Source organism: Eublepharis macularius, chromosome 7 (assembly GCF_028583425.1).
Source record: "Eublepharis macularius isolate TG4126 chromosome 7, MPM_Emac_v1.0, whole genome shotgun sequence".
Classification (NCBI taxonomy): Eukaryota; Metazoa; Chordata; class Lepidosauria; order Squamata; family Eublepharidae; genus Eublepharis; species Eublepharis macularius.
In genome coordinates this window covers 7,228,337-7,252,812 of record NC_072796.1, presented here as the reverse complement: position 1 = coordinate 7,252,812, position 24,476 = coordinate 7,228,337, and the positions used below count along the sequence as shown (strand labels likewise).

At 47.1% G+C, this 24,476-nt stretch overlaps 1 protein-coding gene across 1 annotated transcript in view; it reads right to left on the bottom strand.

Annotated features, from left to right (window-relative positions):
- The window catches only part of SLC24A3 (solute carrier family 24 member 3), a 248,618-nt gene that overhangs the window by 21,544 nt on the left and 202,598 nt on the right, over positions 1-24,476 (bottom strand). Inside the window, exons 8-11 of the mRNA XM_054985808.1 lie at positions 19,072-19,097; positions 15,895-15,948; positions 13,633-13,766; positions 2,588-2,748 (exon numbers count right to left, since the gene is read on the bottom strand). Coding sequence (XP_054841783.1) covers positions 2,588-2,748; positions 13,633-13,766; positions 15,895-15,948; positions 19,072-19,097 — 375 coding nt within the window. The remainder of the gene's footprint in view (positions 1-2,587; positions 2,749-13,632; positions 13,767-15,894; positions 15,949-19,071; positions 19,098-24,476) is intronic.

Here is a 24,476-nt window from a genome sequence, read left to right as displayed (position 1 = left end):
CAGGCATGATTGAATAGGGTGGGGTATGCAGACAGGTCGTGTGCGTGGCTATTATTATTTGGCTTCTGCAATCACTCCACTCTCCAAGATATAAGGACAGATGGACTCACATTCTAGCTGTATCTGAAGAAGTGAGCTGTGGTTTATGAAAGCTCATACCCTATGTAACGAAATGGGATGATATGAAAAGGATGATATGAGTGCTGGTTGCAGTTGATCTGTCTTAAGAAAAGGGGAATGTTCCCCATGAGGTTTGGTGGGCTGTGGGGCCAGGGAGGGGCCTGCAGGAGTTTTGGTAGGGGACGCCCTTCTTCCTGGACTACAGCTCCCAGCGGCCCCGGGCCAGGAAAGTGCTGGAAAAATAAGGGGTGGAGCCTGAATAGAGATACCCAGCCGATCCTGAGCAGAAAAAGTTAGTCTCCTTCTTGGTTGCAGAAGGAGAGGCTCCTGCTGCTGCATGAAACCCGGGTGCCTGGGCCCTAAATGTGGAGGGCCTGGGAGGCAGCAGAAAGGAAATAAAGGGTAAACCTTCCCTCAGACCCCCACCCCCTTAAGGTAGAGTAGGGAACAGTGTGGTAGGGAAAGCAGACGGCGGTTCTCCTCAGTTTGATTTTCTGCCCTATGAGTTCTGAACGGGGGGGGGGGGGGGTCTACCCCTATGTGTTGTGCCTTTACCTGCTTTGTATGTAGTGCTCTGTATATAGTTATTAAATTATACTTTTTTGAATATAAAGAACCTTGTGGTGCTCTGACTACATAACCTCCCCCACTTGGCATGCTACAAGAAAGGAGGGAGCCCAGGAGAAACTGATCAGGCCAGACCTGGGTGGGTTGCCAATTCTCCAGGGCCCAACCAAAGATCGGGTAATTCACTTTCCAGTGGGGAAATTCAGCCAGAGGGGTCTCACTGCCCCTCAGTCAGGCGGTGTACAAATCAGTGAGTGGTGGCAGCGACAAAGAGTGTGAGCCACGCCCACCAGGGACAGTGGGAGGCGGATAGCGGGGCTAGCAGGCCATTGACGGCGGCTCAGTTTTCACTTCAAGAACAAGTACTGTAGGCTCCTCTGACTTGCCAATTTGCATTTCTCTAAGGTATGAAAAAGTGTCAAGATCTGCATTTCAATGAATGGATGTTGGGGAAACGGATATTTCTAGCAGTTGAGGAGGAACTGATATCGAATGTGTGAATGTATTCATGTGGAGCAAACTGAAGTGTGACTGTGCAAGCGAGTGCATGGAAAGTTTGAGGGGGGACACATGAAATAAGGTTCACTTGAGCATCTCTAGGTACTCAGTAACCCTGAGAAGAATGGATGAAAGAGGGTATGAGGCATAATCAGTGTCTGGGGCGCAACAAGATCAACACTCAGGGCCGGCGCGCCTATTGAGGCCAGGTAGGCGGTGGCCGCAGGCGTGGGGTGCCAGAGGGAGCGCCGGAGGAGGCGTGGCGGGCGGGAGCGCGCGCCACAAAGCACCAGCCTCCTATCCCTCCCACCCTGCGCCGCTGCCGCCGCCAGCACAAGCCCCCGGCCAGGCGCAGCCACCGCGGGCAGGCATCTGTGGCGGTGCAGGCAACCAAGTGGGAGAGCTCGGAGGCCGCCCGCCGCAGCAATTGGGCCGGTGGCGGTGTGCACGCTCCCGTGATGATGTCACGCGTGATGTCATCACGCAGGCCAGTGCGCGTGCACGCTCGTGCGCGCGCGGGGGTGCCCAGCCGGCCGGCCGGGAGCGTGACAAACCCTTGCGCCGCCCCTGTCAACACTCATACCTGTAGCACAGTGACTGGCCCCATTGCCCACCATCCCCCTGACCTAGAGCAGACAAGGAGAACCCTGCTGGATCACAGCAGTGATCCACCCAGCCCAGCATCCTGTCTCACACAATGGACAAACAGAAACGAGGCTCCCATGGGAAGAAACCTGATAAAGCCTGGGCAACAGAATCCCCCGAGGGAATGCAGTCAACAGATACAACCAGTTCTTATACAAAATTCCTATATTCATACAAGTGCCTAGAAGTGCAACTGTGCATAAAGTGCATAAAGTGCAAATTCAAGCATAAATGATAGGAATGGTACAATAAATACTACAATAAATAATTTCCAGTCAGTATCACAACCACACAGTATCCAATCTCGGTATGCAGTTCCACCTTTAGAGACTTCAAGCAATGTGCTGTCTGTTATACGTCAATCAAGGAATGCCAGTGGCAGAGTCCAACATCAACCTGGGTAACAGTGGCCAAACAATTACTCTGGAGGGCCAAAAACAGGGCATAGAGGTTGAGGCCTTCTCTTATGTTGCCTCCTGGCACTGGTATTCAGAAGTTTATTGCCTCTGAATGTAGAGGTTCTCCTTAGTCACCCTCGTGGGTAGCCACTGACAGATCTATCCTCTATAAATCTGTGTCATCTCCTTTGGAAGTCCCAGCTTCTTTGGATGCTGTTGAGTTCTTGTATTTTGGAAGAGGAAGAAAAAGTTCACTCGGTCCACAAGGAATGACAACAAACTGCTTTCGGTTTACAGGTCATTCTCCGAGCAAGTGAAGGGGCAGAGCGCACCGTCCGAAACAAAAACACGGAACATACCTCATTGATCAACATTCGGCTGGCCATGGAGAGCCGGGTCCTGGGAGGAAAGTGACTTGTTATCATTATCCGAAGACCAGCCTCCGAAAAGGAAAGCTGGTGTGGATAGGCAGACAGCAATTCATCTACCATGATTACGGAGGCTTTACGGTGGAAATTTCCTGTAAAGAATCAGCAGAGAAAGAGGGGAAGTGTGCATCACAGAACATTTCCCCTTTACTAGCAGGGTCTAACTTGCATCTCTTTGCCTTTACGGTGACGCTCCCTAAAATTACTTCCCCTTAAAAGCCAATTCCAATAATTTCTTCCTAGAAACATCTTAAGGCTTGCTAGATCTGAAATACCCACTTCAATATACTCTTCCATTATTGCTTTTTTCCTCCGTTTATTAACGACATAAATTTTACTCATTTTTTATGGTCTCTGGCCAAACGAGTTTTGCACATTTTTGAAGCATCCAGTAAAAATGTGAAAATCCATTTAACTCTAGACCGCACCAGGAAAGGAAATATGAAAACATACATCTGAAAGCAATGCTGTCTCCCTCATGCCACCTAAGACAGGTATCTTAAAAGCTAAGACTGGTGCGAGCGGTTGCTGAAGAATCTCTTTACAAGTTTGGGCAAACTGAGCACCAAAGTTGTGCTCTTTGTTGTAGTTAAAACTCATAAAAGATTTATTAGCTACATTTTTTCTAACAGTAATGGCCATAGCATTCAATGTTAGTCTTTAAGGTGCTACTGGACTCAAATCTTGCTGTTCTGCTGCTCTTCTACTACAGACCAACACCTGAAAACCAACCTGAAAATATACTGAATAGCATTCAATTTAAACAACAGTTCAATGTTCAAAATGCGAAGAAGCTTCATACTATTTTTCTCACACCTTCTCTTAGTGACATTTAACAGTTTTACGGATGTTGCCTATGTGTACATAATATAATAATAACAGTGTGCCTGTATACCACCTTTATAGACAGATTAGTGCCCACTCAGAGCAGTGAACATAATCCGTGTTGTTACTATCCCCACAATAAAGCTGGGACTGAGAGGAGTGGCTGACTCAAGGCCATCTGCTAAGCTCATGGCAATAGTGGGAGTCAAACCAGCAGAGTGCTGATTCACAGCCCGACCACTTCACCACTATGCTACAGCCGCTCGAAACTGGAGCTGAAAGGAGGGGCTTACCCAAGGCCACCTGCTGAGCTCATGACAGAAGTGGGAGATGAACCAGCAGACTGCTGATTTACAGCCTCACCACTTAGTGCCCCACTAAGAAGGAACAGTGTTATTATTATCCCCACAATGCAGCTGGGGAGCTGGGGCTGAGAAGAGTGGCTGACTCAAGGCTCATGGCAGTAGTGGGAGTCGAACCAGCATAGTGCTGATTTGCAGCCTAACCACTTAGTGCCCCACTAAGAGGGACCAAAGTCAGTGTTGTTATTATCCCCACAATGCAGCTGGGGAGCTGGGGCTGAGAGAAGTGGCGACTCAAGGCCACCTACTGAGCTCATGGCAGGAGTGGAAGTCAAACCAGCAGAGCACTGATTCCAACCACTTAACCACTAAGCAAAGTGGTGAAGGATATGCTAGGAAGTACTTTGATGGTGATACTTGAGTTCGGGATTCATGCTGGCTTACTCCAATGATTAACTGATGTGTGGATGGGTTATTTATTTATATCCTTCTTTCCTCCCCAATGAGGACTCAAAGTGGCTTACAGCATCACTCTCCCTCACTCTGTTCCATCCTCACAACAACAACTCTGTGAGGTAGGGGCCGTTTTCACACAACTAACCTGCTTCTGTAACGTTGCGAAACGTCACGCAAAAAACTTGGAAGAGAGCATCTTCTCACAAGAGTTTTGAGCGATGTCGCGCAAAACTCTCGTGAGAAGACGCTCTCTTCCGCGTTTTTTGTGTGACGTTTCGCAATGTTACAGAAGCAGGTTAGTAGTGTGAAAACTGCCAGGGTTAGACTGAGAGTGCGTGACTGGCCCACAGTCACCCAGCGGGCTTCCACGGCAGAGTGGAGATTCAAACCTGGGTCTCCCAGATCGTAATCCAGCACTCTGACCTATTTACATGCCAGCTTATTAGCAGAAGAATATTTCATGTTTTCCTTGCCTGAAAACAGAGTTGCACTTACCATAACTGCTGTTCATTGACGTCTTCTGTGCAGGCACACATGGGACTGTGCATGCGCAGGCCTGCCAATCGGTAGGTTTTAAAGCTAAAATCCGCTAAGGAGTATACATCCACCCAGTGGGTCTGCGCGGCATTTCTCGCCTAACAGTATTGGGTGGCGACACCCCCAACCCTCCAGTTTCTCTTGAGCCACCGACCTCCACAGGTAAATACTGAAGAAGCACAGCAGGGTAGGAGGCAGGGTCTGTGTGCCTGCACAGAAGACGTCAATGAACAGCAGTTACAGTAAGTGCAACTCTGTTTTCATTGTCTGTCTTTTGTGCAGCCCCACATGGGAGACTCCAAAGCTCCTTACCTGGAGGTGGGCGTGTTCTTCATAGGAAGAGTGATTGAAGCGCAGCCTGACCAACAGCTGATTCTCTTTGTTCTCTCACATCCAGGACATAATGCTTCACAAACGTGTCCGATGAAGACCACGTAGCTGCTCTGCAGATCTCATGCAACGGTAGTCCCTTCAGGAATGCTGCGGATGAAGCTTGAGCTCTTGTGGAATGAGCTCTTATTTCTAAAGGACATGGTAATTTGGCCATAATATAGCATTGTCAAATGGTAGATTTTACCCATATAACTATGGTCTGAGCCGACGCCCTCTCTCCTTTCTTGGGCCCAGCATAACACACAAACTAGGGTTTATCCTTCCTAAACACTGCTGCACGTTGTAAATTAAAAAGTATGGCCCTACGAACATCTAGGGAATGTAGAGCTCTCTCTGAGTCTGTAGATGGACTAGGAAATAAATAATGGCCAGACTGTAGGTTTGTGGGGTGCTGATTTTAGAGCTGTTTTTTCAAAATGTTCCATGTAGAAGTTTGCTATAACTGGGCTGAGAGAGCTTCCCATGGCCACCCCATCCGTCTGTTCACAAATACAACAGATGCTACGATCAGCAAAAGACAGTAGAGGCCCCCTCACCTCTGCAGGAGTATACTGCATACCCTGCAGCTGTGGACAAGTTTACATCGGGACCACACAGCGTAGCATCCAGACAAGAATAAAAGAACATGAAAGACACTGCAGACTTGGCCATCCGGAAAAATCAGCAGTGGCTGAACATAGCCTAACTCAAACAGGACACAGTATCCTATTCCAGGACACTCAAATACTGGACAACACTTCCAACTACTTTGTCAGATTGCACAGGGAAGCCATTGAAATTCATAAGCACAAGCACAATTTCAACAGGAAAGAAGAGACCTTAAGAATGAATAGGACATGGTTTCCAGTCCTGAAAAACACCAGGCTAACAAAATACTCTATACCCGACAATAGCCCTGCAGAGAAGATTAGCATATCAAGCACCAATCCATATGCAAAAGAACCTCCTCAGGATACAGTGAAGCCTCCCGCCATTAGCATTCTACACCCTGGGAAACTCTTACAGGATGACTCAGCCCAACCCTACCCAACTAAGTAGATATAAATTACCTGCCAACTTCTTTTCCACGCTGTGACACTGAGAGATCTCTGTCTTTTGGTGCTACACCTCTGAAGATGCCAGTCACAGCTGCTGGTGAAACGTCAGGAACTACAATGCCAAGACCACGGCTATACAGCCCGGAAAATCCACAACAACCAAGGGCATAATGAATCGCTCTTAATTCTAAAATATTAATATGTAACTGTTTTCTCATGTTTCAGCCATTTCCCATAGGTGCTGAGTGTGCCACAATGAACTCCCCAACCCATCATGGAAGCATCTGTGGAGATAGTAACATCTATCTGAGGTGAACCAAACTCCTCTCCCTCTAGCAAGTTAACGTCATCCCCCCATCATTTCAGTGAACTGATTACTGTTCTAGGAATAGAATACTTCTTCTTCAGACTCTGCAATTCAAAATTATGTACCGATAAAAACCATAATTGTAGACTGCACATATGAAATCTAGCTAAGGGGATGACTGACGTTGTAGATGCCATTAAACCTAGTAAGCTTTGAATGTTCAAAGCAGATTGGAATCTGCATCTGACAAACTGTTGGACCATCATCTTAATCCTCCGGGCTCTCTCTTGTGGTAAGTATCCTCTGTTTTCATTACTATCTAGAACAGCCCCAATAAACTGTACCCTCCTCGAGGGAGTAAGGGATGATTTCTTAAAATTTACAATCAACTGGTGCAACTCTGCTTCCTCAGATAAGCCACTGCAATGGCCATACACTTAGAGAACACCCATGGGGCTGTGGAGAGGCCAAAGGGTAGGACTTGATATTGAAAATTATATTATTACAGATAAAACGCAGTAAGCGTCTGTGTGATGGGTATTTGGAAATGTGAACATTGGCATCCTTTAAATCTAAAACTGCAGACCATGTGTGATGTGGTAGCAGTTGTAAAACCATATTAAGAGTCACCATCTTGAACTTCTTTGGTTGTACATATCTGTTCAGTCCCCTCATATCTAAGATGGGCCTGACACCACCATCCTTCTTATCTACTAAGAACAAGGTAAGAAGAAAACTCAACTTTATAACCAATTTTAACAATCTGCAAAACCCATTTATCGGAGGTAATGTTCTCCCAAGCCCAGGTAAATTCAGCCAGTCTACTTCCAAACATCACTGGCTGGTCCGGGTCAAGTTAGAATTGCTTTTGACCCTGTCCTTTTCTTGGTTGAGGTCATTTGCTGACTCTGCCAGGTGCGATTATTAGATCTTCGCCACTGATATTGGTTCTGATGGGGTTGGGCTTGCTGATAAGAGTATTGACGATAGGGTTGGTATCTATATGATCTTCCTTTACAGGGTTGTTGTGGCCTGTATTGGTTACATTGGGTTGACAGTTGCTTGGGCGGAAGGACTCCATAAGAGCGGGCTGTTTGACGATCCTTCCTCTTCTGAGAAAGATAGTTGTCAGTTTTTCTGGAGAACAAGGTTGCCCCTTCAAATGGGAGATCTTCAATCCTATTCCTCATCTCCAGTGGCAAAGCTGTGGTCCGCATCCAGGCATGGCATCTCAAAAACACCGAGGACACCAGAGCCCTGGCCAAAGTGTCTGCAGAGTTGCGGCCAGCATAAATTTGCTGCTTGGACAATTTCAATGCTTCCTCCTGAATCACCTTGGCCAGCAACTTCTGATCACCCAGGAGCTTATCTAGGAAGGATGCCAGCCGATTCCATAGGAATATTTGGTAAGCCCCCATAATAGCAGAATAATTTGCTATTTACAGATTTAGAACTGCAGAAGCATACAATTTCTTGCCCAAAGCATCCAATTTTCGGCTCTCTTTGTCAGCTGGAATGTTATGAGAGCCCTGTCTCTGGCATGTCTGTATCTCCTCAGTTACAAGGGATGACAGAGGAGGATGGTGGAACAGAAAGGAGCAAATGTCATCTCTGGTTTTATACAACCCCTCCGATTTCTTGGATGTTGGGTGGGTCGAGGTTGGTTTCTCACACATGGTATTAATGAGGTTGACCAAACCCTCTATAATAGGGAATGTCACAGTAGATGGGTTCCCTGAATAAATATGCTGAAGGATCTTGTCCTTCGGTTTGGGGTCTATTGCAGTGACTTCAATCTCCAAGGAGCGAGCCATATGGACCGGTTGTTCAGTGTACAACCAGTCATCTTCGTTGAGGGAGATGCGCACAGATCCCAGCACTGGTTCATCGAGTGAGGGGTCCGATACAGAGCTGGGGCTCCGTCCTCGATCCTTCTCTGACAAATGGTATCATAAGGCAGACTCTGGGATCTCATAAGGTGACCTGGACCCCCTATGCTCCTCGAAGGTATGAAACCCTCATGCTATAGATAGGGTATGGTAAGGCTCTCCAAAGTCCAGACCCTACTTCGAATGATGATAAGAGTCCATTTGCCTGGACTGTGAGTAGTACAGCTGCTCCTCCGAGCCAGAATGCCAAGCCAGGTTGGCTGCCTCTGCTCCCTGCAGTTCTCCCTCCTCCGCCAAGGAGTGATATGAAGGGATGGAGTTCTAGAAAGAAGGGATGGAGTTTGCAGTCTGTCCCTCGAAGGGGTCTGAGCGGCGTCCTCACAAGGCTGCAGGTGTTTGGTTTTATGTTTAGCCTTCTTACAAGGTGGCTGTACAAACTCGGACTCCACCACAGCAGTAGATCCTTGCCTAGGCACTGCAGCCTTTGACTGTGATGCTCTCAAGTCTGAATCCCTTGGATCCGAAGCTCTCGGATCTGAGTACTTAGTCTCTTTCGGAACTGATCTTTTCAGCTCACGCCCCTTCGACTCTGAGCGTGGCACATCAGATGCCTGCATAGCCCGCTCCCACAACAGAGCTTAAGCCTCTTTGCCCTCTTCGCTCTGGCTTTGGGGATAAAATTCCGTCAATGCTGGCAAGCTCACACATTATGCCCTTCCCCCAAACACTCACGGCAGATGGAATATCCGTCTGTTATGGTCATTTTCGTGGAACAAGTCCCACACCTCTTAAAAAGAGCTTTTTCAGCCATGTCTAACAAGAAAACTCCCTCACATCTCTCTCTCACACTCTATTCCTCTTCTAGGCACGAGTGGACTGATGTAATACCTTCCCGGTTGGTGGCGAAAAAGGAACTGGAGGGTTGGGGGCATCACCACCCAGTACCATTAGGTGGGAAATGCCGCACAGATGCACTAGATGGATGTACGCCCCCTAGCGGATTTTAGCTTTAAAACCTACCAACCGGCAGGCCTGTGCATGCGCAGTCCCATGGGGGAGTGCACTGAAGATAGACAATGAACCAACTTCTCTTCTCCATCTGGACAGGAAAAGAAGGTATATGTGCTTTGGTGCTTTTTGCAGCATGTGAAATGAGGATGACATATCAATATCTTTAAATACTAATTTCTGGGAACCCTACGTATGTTGGACATACATTATCCACCCTTTACATGTATGCCGAAGGAAATACTAGTACCACAGCAAGTGTATATGTAGTGACTGTTTTCCTTCTTCAGTGTGAAGCTACGCTCACCCTAGCTGACTTCTTCAGCAGCCATTCTTGTGTTTTATCGGAAGGGATTCCAAACAACTTAAATAACTCAAGAAAAAATCAACATGCAATGTGACAGTGATATACTTCCATATGCAAGTCGGACCCTTGTCGAGCTGTACCATGCCAAATTCTAGACAGGATACGAGATATATAAAGCAGAACTTTTCTTGGCCAGTTTGTGTAATGGAACTATGCCTTTTGCACCAGATTTTAGAGTACTTCCTCAGACAGGAAAGATAAAGACTGCAAAAATCTGCAGAAAAAGGCAGACTCTAGCGTGCTGCACTCACAAAAGTAACACTGATTAAACTACTTACTCATCCTAGCAACAGCTGTGATTTTTCCTTCGTCTGTGCCTTACCTGACTTCACCCTTACAGGCAGCTGGAATTAGTTGCCTGCTACTTTGCTTCCACATAAGCTCACAGATTGGCTGTAATGATGGAATTTCTGAGCTACATTATTTTTGTCAGTCTGCTCACTGCAGTCTAGGAGAATGTCAGAGATGTAATGAGGCCCTTAATGGTATCAGCAAGAATTTTCTGCTGGGTTGGATGGCACACAGCTGACACCAGATGAAATACTAGGTCTTTTAAAAAAAACACACACACACACAGCTGAAAAGGGCTTGAAAGAGGCTTCACTCTCCATGGCATGAACTCACAGTCTCATGACCACATCTGGTCAAAAAGACCTCATACGTTTTTTGAAACAATGCAAAACCCCGACAGACCCGTCTGTCCCTGTTAAAAGTGGGATAAGTTTACACACCATTAACAACGACCCCTGTTTCAAACTGCTTCTACGTATGAGTGTGCTGTCAAGTTGCAAACCCCTCAAGGGTTTTCTGAGGCAAGAGATGAGCAAAGGTGGTTTAGCCTTGCTTTCCTCTGCATAGCAACCCCTGTCTTCCTTGGTGGATCCCCATTCATGAACAAAGCCCACTTAGTTCCTGAGAGCTGATGAGACTGGGCTATACCATGCCACCTTCTCCCTCAAACTGCTCCTACCTCTCTGAACATACTGTCTGCAGTTTTAGTCACCAGCAGCTGAAAAGTCAAACTGCATTTTTATACTTTATCAATTTTACAATAACAGATACAACAATAAAATCAAACGTATTAAAGCACAATGATATTGTTACATATCTCTTTAGTTGTCCACTGTATTATGATGTTCTTTCCAGGGCTTTTTTTCAGCAGGAACGCGGTGGAACGGAGTTCCGGAACGTCTTGAAAATGGTCACATGGCCGGTGGCCCCGCCCCCTGATCTCCAGACAGAGGGGAGTTGAGATTGCCCTCTGCGCCGCTCAGCGGCGCGGAGGGCAATCTCAACTCCCCTCTGTCTGGAGATCAGGGGGCGGGGCCACTGGCCATGTGATCATTTTCTCCGAGGGCAACCCACAGAGTTCCACCACCTCTTTCCCCAGAAAAAAGCCCTGGTTCTTTCCGTTTTCAGGTCCTCGTGGATTGATAGTTTAACTGCATTTGCAAATATTTTATCCCATTATCCCTCCCCCTCTTCTTCTGCTTCTCCTCTTCTCCCCTCCCCCAGCCCCGCAATGCCACCCAAGTCTAAATTTTAAGCTTCTCGGGACAGAAAGCTTTCTTGCTTGCATGTTACTCTGTAAAGTGTCTGTGATGGAAGAGTCACTTTTAAAACATTACCTCACCAGGCACTACCCCAGGATTCGTCACTTTTCCACCTTCCCCACCCCACTGTGGAGATCCCTCGGGAATAATATTATGGGATAGTAATTTGGGCTTGAGAGAAAACCCACTGCAGCCCGTGGCTGAAAACTGATGGGTGAGGTAAACTTGACAGAGGTGAAATGAACCAGAACCAGATTTATTTATTATAGCATAAAGTGAAGGAGATATTAACAGGTAAGAAAGCATTTTTCCAGACAGGCTTTGTGAGATGTGATCACAGCGCCTCACTGATTTATTTATGGATGTTTGTGGAGACTGCTTTTTTCACGGAGACTGCACCTGGCTTAAGGGACAATCGGATCCCTATACAGGGATACACTTTCCTGTCAGGGTAACCGGTTCAACTAACAATTCTCCTCTCCATCTGACCACTTCCAAGCTGTCAAAACCCAACTGTCAAATCTAATCTCATTCTCTGCTTCCCAGCATTCAGCTCCTATTGCTTGACTGAGCTCTTTTCTCATTGGCTCCTGTGTTGCTGGGTGGTTTTAACTCTTCTGTCCATCTCAGTGCCGTGTACATTAATGACAATCTATATGGCACTATCGTTAGAGTCTGAAAGCTAAGCAAGGTCAGCCCTGGTTAGTACTTGGATGGGAGACCACCAAGGAAAAACAGGGTTCCTGTGCAAAAGAAGGCAATGGCAAACCACCTCTGCTCACCTTTTGCCTTGAAAACTCACATAAGTTGTTTGTGATTTGATGGAACTTAATTATAGCCCTGACCTGGATGGCCCAGGCTAGCCTGATCTTGCCAGATCTCATCTTGGAAGGTAAGTAGGGGTGGCCCTGGTTAGTATGTGGATGGGATAACACTGAGGAAGACCAGGGTCACTATGCAAAGTCAAGCAATGCAGAGGCAAGCAACGGCAAACCAGCTCTGTTCTTCTCTTGGCTTGAAAACCCCACGAGGGGTTGCCTTAAGTCGATTGCGACTTGATGGCATTTTGGTGTAGTGATTAGGAGTGATGAGACTCTAATCTGCAGAGCCGGGTTTCATTCCCCACTCCTCCTCTTGAAGCCAGCTGGGTGGCCTTGGGTCAGTCACAGCTCTCTCAGAGCTCTCTCAGCCCCACCCACCTCACAGGGTGTTTTGTTGTGGGGATAATAATGACATACTTTGGAAACCGCTCTGAGTGGGTGTTAAGTCATCCTGAAGGGCAGTATATAAATTGAATGTTGTTGTTGTTGTTATTTTATACACATATAAATCATATATTGGTGTGAGTTTGGAATATGGTTGCTTGCATTGGGATTTTATCCTATGGCCTTGGCCTAAAGCATCATACCTGATGGTAGACAGAGCCCTCAGGCAAGATAAGGATGGTAATGTTTCTTAATGATTGTCAAGAACGTTTGTTAAGAATTGTTAAGAATGGATTGTTAAGAATGGCACTTGTCAGAGATTAGAGGCCTCTCAGTGGAAAAAGGAGGAGTGTCTCTGTGTGAAAAAAAGATATTAAGAGACCTAGAGCACAGATAGTCACACATAGAGATGGGCACGAACCGGAAAAAAACCGAACCATATTGTTCGTGGTTCGTCAAATTTCACGAACCACGAACTTTCATGAACCTGCCCCTGGTTCATGAATCGGTTCGTTTGGTTCGTGAAAATGTCACACCCAGGTCAGAAAAGCGTCACTTCCGGGTCAGCAGAAGGTCACTCCCGGGTCAGCAGAAGGTCTGCAGGAAGTCCATCCTCTGTTGCCTAGGAAACTGATTGATTGGCACCAGCCTGTCTGCAATGACAAACCAAAAAATGAACCAAACGAACCAGCCTAAAAGTTCATGGCAGTTCGTCAGAAATGGGATCTGATGAACCGTGGTTTGTGAACCATGAACTAGCCTGGTTCATGCTTAATTTTGGTTCGTATTTCAGTTCATGCCCATTTCTAGTCTCACAGCTGTGGGCTGCTTGAAGCACACTCAGGTGCAGGATCTCTCCCTCTCTCTCTTTCTCTCTCTCTCTGGGGATCTGATGCAAGGTAGCATATCTGCTACCACATGGGAGTGCTTCTAGTGCTTACTAGGACAAGGTCCCCATGTTTAATTTTCTTTCACATAGAAGATGCCACTTCCCTTCCCTTAAAGCTGTATGAGGCTGATATGTTCCCTGCCAATTAGTTATTGGTCCGACAATCAGAGTTCTGCAAGCAAGCAGCATGACTTACTGGAACAGTTACCTTTCTTTAGTAAAACCACGGTAGCATCACAATTACTGTTGTCATCAATCTCTGTATTATTTGCTAATCCATTCACCATGTTCGTAGCATTCTTTGTCGTTCTTTCGAAGACGTGCTGTAGGCAGGCATTAAACCTATGCAAAGAAAACAGATTTCGTCTGAACTGCTGCCTCCAGAGTATTCTTTACAGACTTTCCTTCACCAAGTTAATGCTTGATGACTTAAAGAAACCTACCATTAAGAGCAATAATAACAATAATAACAACAACATATAAGCCTATCCCTGGCCCTTCAAAATGTGTGTAACATAATATTGTTTAACAATCATCTCAGTGCAAAGAAAGACCTCACATTCTAAAGGGTGGTAGAGGTACTCTGAAAGCAACTTCACTGCTCTGAAAACATAGTATCTTTTAATGGAAAGAAGTGCTAGAAGAAAAACAAAGAGTTCGGCAAGTTTTCCACATCCAGGAGGAAAGTCAACTATCAAAGGTATCTACTGGCTAGGATTTGTGTCATTACCAACTCCCATTCTACCAGAAACCGCAGTTATATTATAAACCATCCAGCCTCCGTGACTGGAGAAGGGAGAGATGGTGAACAAGTGTAGCGGGCATGGACAGCAGGAGGGAGCATTAATAGACCTCAGGAACCCAGCGGACGGATGGCTGTACAGGAAGGCGTAAGCAAATGAGTCAGCCTGAGCAGCACTTCTTCAGTGATTAGGACTGATGGTGTAAAATCTCAGCTGTGCCCGAGATTCTTTCCAGGGATGGCTGGCACTATGTGGGTTTGAACCAAGGACTTCAGGCATACTGAGCCAGGACTCAGGCGCTGTGGCTCAGTGAGCAAGCATCCATCTGCTTGGCATGTGGAAGGTCCCCGGTTCCATCCCTGTATCTCCACTTAAAAGAATCGGGTATAAGCAAGCGCTTCAGCAGCAAGTAAGCAACCTAACTGTACAGGATTACAGCCATACTCTTTGGGCAGTGCCACTTGAAGCCCTGGATGCCAGCACATCACTGACTTTAACTCACTGGTATCCTGACAGCCTCAGCACACACAGTTCCCATGTGCACCTGCACAGAAGAACACTCAATGAACAACAGTTACAGGCAAGTTCAACCCTGTTTTCCTTTGGTAGACATACTGCCTTGGTGGAAAACAGGTACAATATAGGATCCTAACAGCCCAGAATCCCTCCTCAAGATGATGGAGCCTTATTTCTATTTGCCCATCTAAGCTGAGAATTCCCAGTTGCATTCCTCGCTCCATCACTTTGCCCCACTGCTCACAACAGCTGCAGTGGAAGAGGGTCAAAAGGGGGAAGCACCACACTAGAAAAGGCCGGGGCCAGGCGGGCATCTCCTAGTGCCTAGAGCCACTCACAGCCAAACCAGGAGCCAAAGCAATTTAGCTGCTGTGCTGGACGCTGCAGAGTGCCTCATAAAACTTAAAAAAATTACAAAAAACTTATTAAAAAAAATTACAAATTTTTTTTACAAAAAACGTATAAAACTTACAAAAATTAGAGGTTCGTACTTGTTTTAAAGAAATGCAGAGTCGAATTCCCATGGCATCCTAAGTCACGTGAGTACAGCAACACTTAATTTTTTTCATTCATATTTTATTTCAAAGCGTTAGTATACGTTACAAAGAACAAATAAAATTTTAAACGTTTAGACATTTATAACAAGTGTTTAGGTAATTATCTGGCATTGTAAATAGGAGGGCAAACCAAATGACCTATTTTTTAGTGAACTGACCTAGTTTTCAAACTAGAGTTGACAGAAACGATGGTTTCATTGGGAGTGTATTGCTGTTTGAGAGAAAATAAAAGAATAGGAACCGTTTTTCAATAAAGTTAGTTGTTTGGGGGTAAATATCTGCCATCTGGAGTCTGCCTGTTATTTTCTCTATTATGAATTGATCCCATAGTTTGGTGTACCAAGTAGTCAAGGACTTCCATTTAGTTGCTACTGCTGTTTTTGCTGCCACAAGAAGTGTTTCAATTAGTTCTTGCCTGACTGGAGGAAGAGCATAAGAATGCCGTTGATTTAAAAAAAAGGGATTTCTGGTTTCATTGGAATATCATAGCCAAACACTGTTCATTTTGATTAACAGAAGGGACAATGGGTTTGGCTTTATTCATTTAAAAACCCAGACAACTACAGGTAGTAGACCTTTGCTTGATCCTTTTTCCTTATTCCACTGGAATTAAAACTTTGAATGGCAAACAGAAGAAGACATATTTGTACTCACTTCATGATGATAATGTAGATGGCGTACATCATCACTAGAACTAAGGATTCCCACCTGCAACCAAAAGAGGAAGAAAACAAAGTCAAGTGAGGGGCAGACTCCACAAAACTGAAAAGGATCCCTCCTCCCCCGGTGACCTTTGCCCAAGCAGGGTTCCTCACTTTCCTGAGGCCCGGACTGAGATTCAAGAAGAGAAGCCTGAAACCCAAGGGGCGGTGCCTGGTAGGGTGACTGGTTCTCAAATGTGGCCCTGAGACTCTCTACACGAGACATCTGACACATGAAAAACATGTTTCGGGAGATGCAATGTTAACCGGGAAGGGAAGCTTACAAAGACAGAGCTGGCGGCAGGGCAAAGGCTTTGTTATACACTGGAGCTGTGTGAAGGGGCTGTGAAACGCCAGAAGGGAAAGTCCAGCTCTTTTGTAACCTCTCCAGGTCCAAGCCCAGCTCTGGAAGGCGGCTCCAGCCCATTTCTATTCCTTGCTGCCCTCTGGTTGCCATCCCACACAGTTTTAAACTGGAGAGACAGGGCTTTTTTTCAGCTGGAACGCGGTGGAACGGAGTTCCGGAACCTCTTGAAAATGGTCACATGGCTGGTGGCCCCGCCCCCTGATCTCCAGACAGAGGGGAGTTGAGATTGCCCTCCGCGCCGTGAGGGCAATCTCAACTCCCCTCTGTCTGGAGATCAGGGGGTGGGGCCACCGGACATGTGACCATTTTCTCCGAGGGCAACCCACTGAGTTCCACCCCCTCTTTTCCCAGAAAAAAAGCCCTGGATAGAACAAACTGCAGTGGTAGCAACATGGGGTGGGGGCTGGCACCCACTGGGCCAGAGAAGCCTGACTGTGTAGACTTCCCCTGCAGACCTTAGAAGGGAGCTGAAACCTGAGGTGTGACTCTGAGGTCTCGCGCGACCCTCCTATACTTCCTGCATGCAGTTAATCCCAATGGAAGCATCAAGCCCACCGCACGGCTTAGTGAGAGTCTATGGAGAAAACACCCAAATTCAGTTAGTGCTTCTGACGCAGGCACCATCCAGGCCCCTTTCTGCGCTAAGCTCACCACTCTTTCTAGATTGATCTAAGCCCTCTATTATATATATATTCTTAAATTCAACAGAATAAAGAACACTAAGAGTCTAAATAGATGAGATGAGAGAGGTCTGTGATTGGATCTCCCATCTCTGATTTAATGTGAAGGCATCTGTGGCAGGAGGGGAAATCTCTCTGACCTTCTGTCTGGATAGAAGTTCCCCTCACCTTGCAGTAGAAAGTTGGTCCCACGGGACGAAGAACACACCTGTTTTTTCCCCAAACAAGGCATCTAACAGTCACCTCCCTCACACTAGAGAAACTCCTCCCATTCTCCCATTCTCTTCCACAAGTCCTGTTCTTCTCTCTGCTACTCCTTTCTAAATGAGACTTGAGTACAGCTCATGGCCTGGATCCTAAGGAAGATTTCCGTCGGCAGAAAGGGGAGGTAGGATGGCCAGCTCTTGGTTGGGAAATTCCTGGAGATTTTGGGGAGGGGGGCGGAGCTTGGAGAGGGCGGGGCTTCAGTAGTGTATAATGCCATAGAGTCCATCCTCCAAAGCAGCCATTTTCTCCAGGGGAACTGATGTCTGTCGGCTGCAGATCAGTTGTAATTCCAGGAGATCTCCAACCACCACCTGGAGGAGGGGCCTTTGCTGATTATCCCTTCCCAATGCAAGCCTCCAATTCCCCCCCCCCCATGCATTTCCTGGGAGTCCCTCTTCCCTCAGGAGCAACATTTCAGGAGGCATTTTTAGGATGCAAGCCAATAGCTTTTCAGAGACTGAAGATTGTGCTGTAGTGACAATGGTAGCATAATAACAATAATAATAACATTCGATTTATATACCACCCTTCAGGATGATTTAACATCCACTCAGAGCAGTTTACAAAGTATGTCATTATTATCCCCACAACAATCACCCTGTGAGGTGGGTGGAGCTGAGAGAGCTCTGAGAGGGCTGTGACTGACCCAAGGTCACCCAGCTGGCTTCAAGTGGAGGAGCGGGGAATCAAACCTGGTTCTCCAGATTAGAGTCCCATGCTCTTAACTGCTACACCAAACTACACTACAGCTATCCCAGCATTGCATGGGTATCCTTGCTTTCCCCTGTTCCTCTGTTATCTCTGCTTGAACAGGGTTTTGCAGGATGCTGTGGTGTTTAAAAAACCTGCCTAACTTAGCGTGGGGAGGCCATTTTCAGTGACCATACCTAGGGTGACCATAACATGCTGTCAGGCTGTTAAACCCACAATAACAGATCAAGATGGGTAGTCGTGTTAGTCTGTCTATAGCAATGGAAAAGAGCAAGAGTCCAGTAGCACCTATAAGACTAATAAAATTAGTGGTAGGGTATGAGCTTTCATAAGCCACAGCTCACTTCTTCAGATTAGTATCTGAAGAAGTGAGCTGTGGCTCACAAAAACCTACCACTAATTTTGTGGTAGGGTATGAGCTTTCATGAGCCACAGCTCACTTCTTCAGATTAGTATCTGAAGAAGTGAGCTGTGGCTCACAAAAACCTACCACTAATTTTGTTAGTCTTATAGGTGCCACTGGACTCTTGCTCTTTTCCACTGTCACAATAACAGCCTTTTCTTTTCATTTCTACCTCCTCCTTTTTTGCTGCTTGTGTTGCAGAAGCAGGGCTTTTTTTCAGCGGGAACGCGGTGGAACGGAGTTCCGGCACCTCTTGAAAATGGTCACATGGCCGGTGGCCCCGCCCCCTGATCTCCAGACAGAGGGGAGTTGAGATTGCCCTCCGCGCTGCTCAGCGGCGTGGAGGGCAATCTCAACTCTCCTCTGTCTGGAGATCAGGGGGCCCACCAGCCATGTGACCATTTCTCTGAGGGCAACCCTCTGAGTTCCACCACCTCTTTTCCCAGGAAAAAAGCCCTGCGTAGAAGCACTCTTGTTCATCAAGGGCTGCCCCATTCACACACTCAGCTTGCTTTTATAAGCCTGGCGCTTTCAGCAGAAGCCTGTCTGGGGGCGAAGAACCAGCTGGCCAGGAAGTGCTGGAAAAGTCTACTTCCCTTCCCAAAAGCGATATAAATGCCCTCCCCTCCTCATCAGAGATCCCCACAGAGAAATAAATTGAACCGTGTACGGCCGTTTCCCAACAGCAGTGCTTACACTTACCAAGAAACCTTTTCGTCATAAATAAACTGTGGAGGAAATTTAGAAAGAAACATTATCATGTGGGATTGTTCATACAGAATCTCTACTCGCATCACAGTATGTATTTCACATTTTCCATGATATCCCAGGTCCCTTTTTTTGACACAGATAATATATAGATGATGTATAGCTCCTTTTATTGTAAGTACGAGATTCCCCCCCACCCCAGTTACAAATACAGAAAGTTCACTGAAAGCAAGTAACAACAAACATTGGGCAGAGAAGCAAATACATGAGTTTGACATTAACTTTCAGCCAACACACTTGCTTATTACGCACTCTCTCTCATAACATGGCTTTCTCCCTCTGACTTGGTATACGGCATATGTGAAGAATCGTCCATATGAAATATTAAATCGTTGTGTCTTAGGGACCTAAAAACAACTGGCTGCCCAATTCATTGGTCAGGGCAAAGGAAGCAATACACTCTTATTATCTGCTTTACACTGAGTCAGTCCATACATTCCCAAGTGGCAGCAGTTGTACAGGGTCTCAGGTACAGGTTCCTGCTCTAAAACGGCTTTCATTCACTGACTCCAGGGCTTTTTTTCTGGGAAAAGAGGTGGTGGAACTCAGAGGGTTGCCCTCGGAGAAAATGGTCACATGGCTTGTGGCCCCGCCCCCTGATCTCCAGACAGAGGGGAGTTGAGATTGCCCTCCGCGCTGCTCAGCGGCGCGGAGGGCCATCTAAACTCCTCTCTGTCTGGAGATCAGGGGACAGGGCCACCAGCCACGTGACCATTTTCAAGAGGTTCCGGAACTCCGTTCCCCTACGTTCCCCCTGAAAAAAAGCCCTGGCACTGACTCACTTTACATTGCTCAGCCTCCCCATCTGAGAAACCTCTCCCTCCAACTGCAGGGGATAAATCTCTGAATCTGCCTTCTCCGAACTCAGATTATTGGTCCTCCTAGTTCAGTTTCCCCTATATTGACTGGTGGGGGCTTTAGGGGATCTCAGCAAGACAAGGGCTTTCCCCAACCCTTACTACCCGAGATGCCCCTTTTCATTAGAAATTCCAGGGACTGAAACAATGCATGCAGGGCAGATGCTCTGCCACTGAGCCAGGGCCCATCCCAATACGTGAACTGCAACACTTTGAGCCTGCAACACTTACACCTTGGTACTAAGCTGTAGCTCTATTAGGCTTGCCAGTCCCTGCTTCTGCCCCCACCTCCTCTCACCTTGCTGGCAGGGCAGGGGGTTGGTCAGGAATGTGGTGGTGGGAGTGAACTGTGCCCACTCACATTCCAGAGTGCCCCCATTTGCCCTGCATTGCTCCAGGAATGGCGCCATTCCTGGAGTGATGCAGAAGTAATGAGTTGCACCAGGGGCTAATTTGAGTCAAAATCACCCTCCAGTTCACTGTCTGGGGCCGATTTTTACTCAGTTGGCCTGTGGCATAACCCATTACTTCCACAGAGCACCTGTAAGTGCCCCCTGCGCGACTCCCTCCACCCCCTGTTTTGGCCCTCCAGGGACCTGGCAATTCTATAAGCCTTATCCATCAAGTATTCATGTGTACTCTAAGCCCCTGGCACCATCATGGCTGGCCCTGGTATATTAATTTACGTGGTATTCAGCCTCCTAGGGTCCCAATTACAAGCAGAAATGCCAATTTTGTGTACCTCAATATTAGTAACTACCCTGACTTTGAATGCAAGGTATGATAGTGAGGTATGAGCTCTGGGGGAGGAAATATGAGCTTGAGAGAGGGAAAGAGGAGTTAAACTGCAGCAGAGAAAGGGAAAGAGGCTGTGGGTCAGAGAAAGAAAGGCAATGGAAAGGCTAGAGGCTTCGCTTTTTAAAAATGAAAACTGGGAATTCAAAGATAGTACACATATTGGTATAATGTTTTATCGATATAGGGTTGGAAGGGACCTCTAGGGTCATCTAGCCCAACCCCAACAATGCAGGAAATTCACAACTACCCCCCGCCCCTACACACACACAGTGACCTTTGCTCCTTGCCCAGAAGATGGCAAAACACCATCAGGATCCCTGACCAACCTGGCCTGGGGAAAATTACTACCTGACCCCAAGGTGACAATCGGCATTACCCTGGGCACATAAGAAGGGGCCACGAGAACTGAGCACTGGTGTCCCCCTTCCTGGTATAACGATATTCTAGTGCCACTTTTTAAAACATTGCAAAGGCCCCAGTGTCCGAGGGTGGGGGCTGCTGCTGGGAGACTGAGGCCGGAAAACTGCGGGGAAACCTGTCATGGAGAAGCTCCATTGCTGCTATGCTTCATCAGTAGCCACTCCAGCAACGGTGAGACCCTGTAAGCCCATCCCTGCGTAGAAGCCACCACAGGTTTGGGAATACGAGACACTTGCTCCCAGTAAACCAGGAGGCCTTTTTAAATGAAAAGAACCACCCAAATACTTCTACTGTTCAGTAAAGATAAAAACACATGCACCTGAGACCTGACTTCTATTCATTCCAGAATGTGCTGTCTCAGCTTCAGCCAATGCTGAACGAAACCTGGGCCGTTTCCAGACGGCTTACCTGGCTCCAGAACGTTGCGCCATCTTGCAGGGAAAACGCAAAATATCGCGTTTTCTCGCGCGAGTTTTGCGCGACGTCGCATGACGTCGCGCAAAACTCGCACGAGAAAACGCGATATTTCGCGTTTTCCCCGCAAGATGGCGCAATGTTCCGGAGCCAGGTAAGCCGTCTGGAAACGGCCCTAGTGCTAAACTGAACTGGACTGGGGAGTGTCAGGAGGCATTAAAAAAATTAAAATGATTGTTCACGTCTGAACCCGTCCTGAGCCACCCCGATGAGAATCGCAAGTTTATCGTTCAGGTGGATGCTAGGGGTGTGGCGATGGGAGAGGTGATCCTCCAGGAGGAGGATGAAGGGAACCTGCACCCCTGTGCCAATGTATCAAAGAAATTCTTGAACACTGAACGCCATTGGGCCGTGTGGAATAAAGAGGCAGCAGCAGTTAAATTAGCGCTGTACACTTGGCGGCATTGGTTAGAAGGGGCCAAGATGCCCTTTGAAGTGTGAACTGATCATAAGAACTTAGAGGCGTTACGTACCCCGCGCAAACTGGGCACCAAGCAACTTAGGTGGGCAGCGTTCTCTCGATTCAATTTTGTACTCAAACACCTCCTGGGCAAATCTAATTCTTTTTTGGGGTTCCTGCACCTCTGTGAATTAGCAGTTCACAGAACATGCCATGCCATAGGACATTTGGGGTCAAAGGAGGCGAGAAAATGGAATCTTGCAGGTGTTTTGGTAATGGTTTGGTTTCCTGGCAGGCCTGAGAAAGTGACCTTGAAGTATAGCAGAGACTGCACTAAACTTCTAATAGACTGAGCAATGCTCATCCTTTCCCTCCTCCTTCTTCCCAGGCTCTGCGAGCCAAAATCCTTTCTTCTTTACTAGGAATTGGGGGGTGGGGTGGGGACTTTGCCTATAATTAACCTTGCTTTACCATCCTGAGCCATTCCAGCCAATGATCCTGTCTGACCATCTTGATATTGGTATTTCTCTTCAATAAAGTAACTTTAACTCATACACCTGAGTGATGCAGTGAAGTGCTTAGGGATTCACCTGGCAAGACCTGACACAGTGTCTCTTAAGCTCTGGCATCTTTGCTAAACCCGCAGCTGCTGAGCTAGCAAGTGGCACGAGGAAGAGACAATCTCTTCCATTTCATGGTGGGTCTTCTCATTAATTTTCCTGGAAAATAGTCTCTGTCTGTAATAGGGTAGGATTTGAACTTGGGCCTCCTACTCACAGACCTTCTGCTGTTTTATAGAGGGTTTTAGAGACACCTGCCACACACCACCCCACTCTTCCACCAGTGTTCACTGTGTTAGTAAAATGATTGTAATGCTATTCTGTTTAATCCTGGAATTGATTTGGTTATTACAAAATAGTCACAACTCATGCACGTTCTGCAACACACAATACCCAGTCCTACCAACCTCCAGATGTGGCCTGGAGAGCTCCCAGAATTACAGGTGATTTCCAGACTACAGAGATCAGCTCCCCTGGTGAAAAGGGCTACTTTGGAGGGTAGATCTATGGCATTATACCTTGCCGAGGTCCCTCCCCTCCCCAAATCTTGCCCTCCCCCGGAATTCCCTAACCTGGAGTTGGCAATCCTAGTAAATGTCTACTTCCCAATCAAGACAGGGAGTTAATTTTTTTAATGCTCCTCTAAGAAAAACAAGTTGTGGCTTAGCACAGCAGGATGAAAGCTACGCTGTCTCCCGAATGGACTGTGTTTATTTTAAATTCGCATTTTTTTTAATGTGGAGGAGCATTCAACAGAGGTTTCCCCCACTTGCCATCTGAAATGGTAAAGTCCGTAACTCTACCACCTCATTCAGTGTCATTGTCGAGCTCAGCTGCAGCACACCAAAGTCACCACTAGGCGGAGCTCACATTCTGTGCCTCTGCTTTTCTTTCCACTTCCCGCCCCCGCCCCCCCAAACCAAGCTGCTCCATGGCCGCAAATGCTGTGCTGGGCCGATCTGCTCTGTCACTCTTTCAGCCTTTCACTTCTTTTACAGACAGAAAAAAAGTCCAGCCATCTACACTGTAACTAGCTTCTCTGCCCCCTCTTGGTTAATCCCCACAATTGCACAGTCCTCAGCCGTGAGTTTGTGCTACAACAAGGGCCGTTTCCAGACGGCTTATCTGCCTCCGGAACGTCACACCATGTTGCGGGGAAAACGCGATATTTCGCGTTATCCTTGCAACATGGCGCAACGTTCCGGAGGCAGGTAAGCCGTCTGGAAACGGCCAAGGTTTCAACGTAACAATGCCAAGTCAGGCAGAAAGAACGCCATTCTTTTTTGGGGTTCCTGCACCCCTGTGAATTAGCAGTTCACAGAACATGACATGCCACAGGACATTTGGGGGCAAAGGAGGGGAGAAAATGGAATCCTTCCTGCACTGCATTTAGCGAGACAGGACACTACTAGTAACCTGCATAACTAGGTGCTCTCAAATTTTTCGGGAAGCCAATCCTAGCATGTTTGCTTTTTTATTATTATTGTATTCCCCCCCCCCCTCGGGACATGAATTGAATACACAGCCATCACGTTGCTGTACAGCTGCTGATCACCTGGTGCCTCTGCATGCATCAAGAGCAGCAGTTAAAAAGCAAAAGAAGGGATGCGCACAAGGTGGGGGGGGGGGAGCTGCAGTGGGGGGGTTGGTGGGCAGAAGGCTTCTACAGTAACCAAGGAGAGCCTCTTTCCTCTGGAACTCGTTGTCCTAAGGAATTCAGCACAGCCTTTGGCTTTCAGCATTTTCCCTTGGTAAGTTCAGACATTCCTCAGTCCCCAAACAAGGGAGGGCAAGGGGTCACCAGCAGGTTCATAATCCAGGCAGGACTCT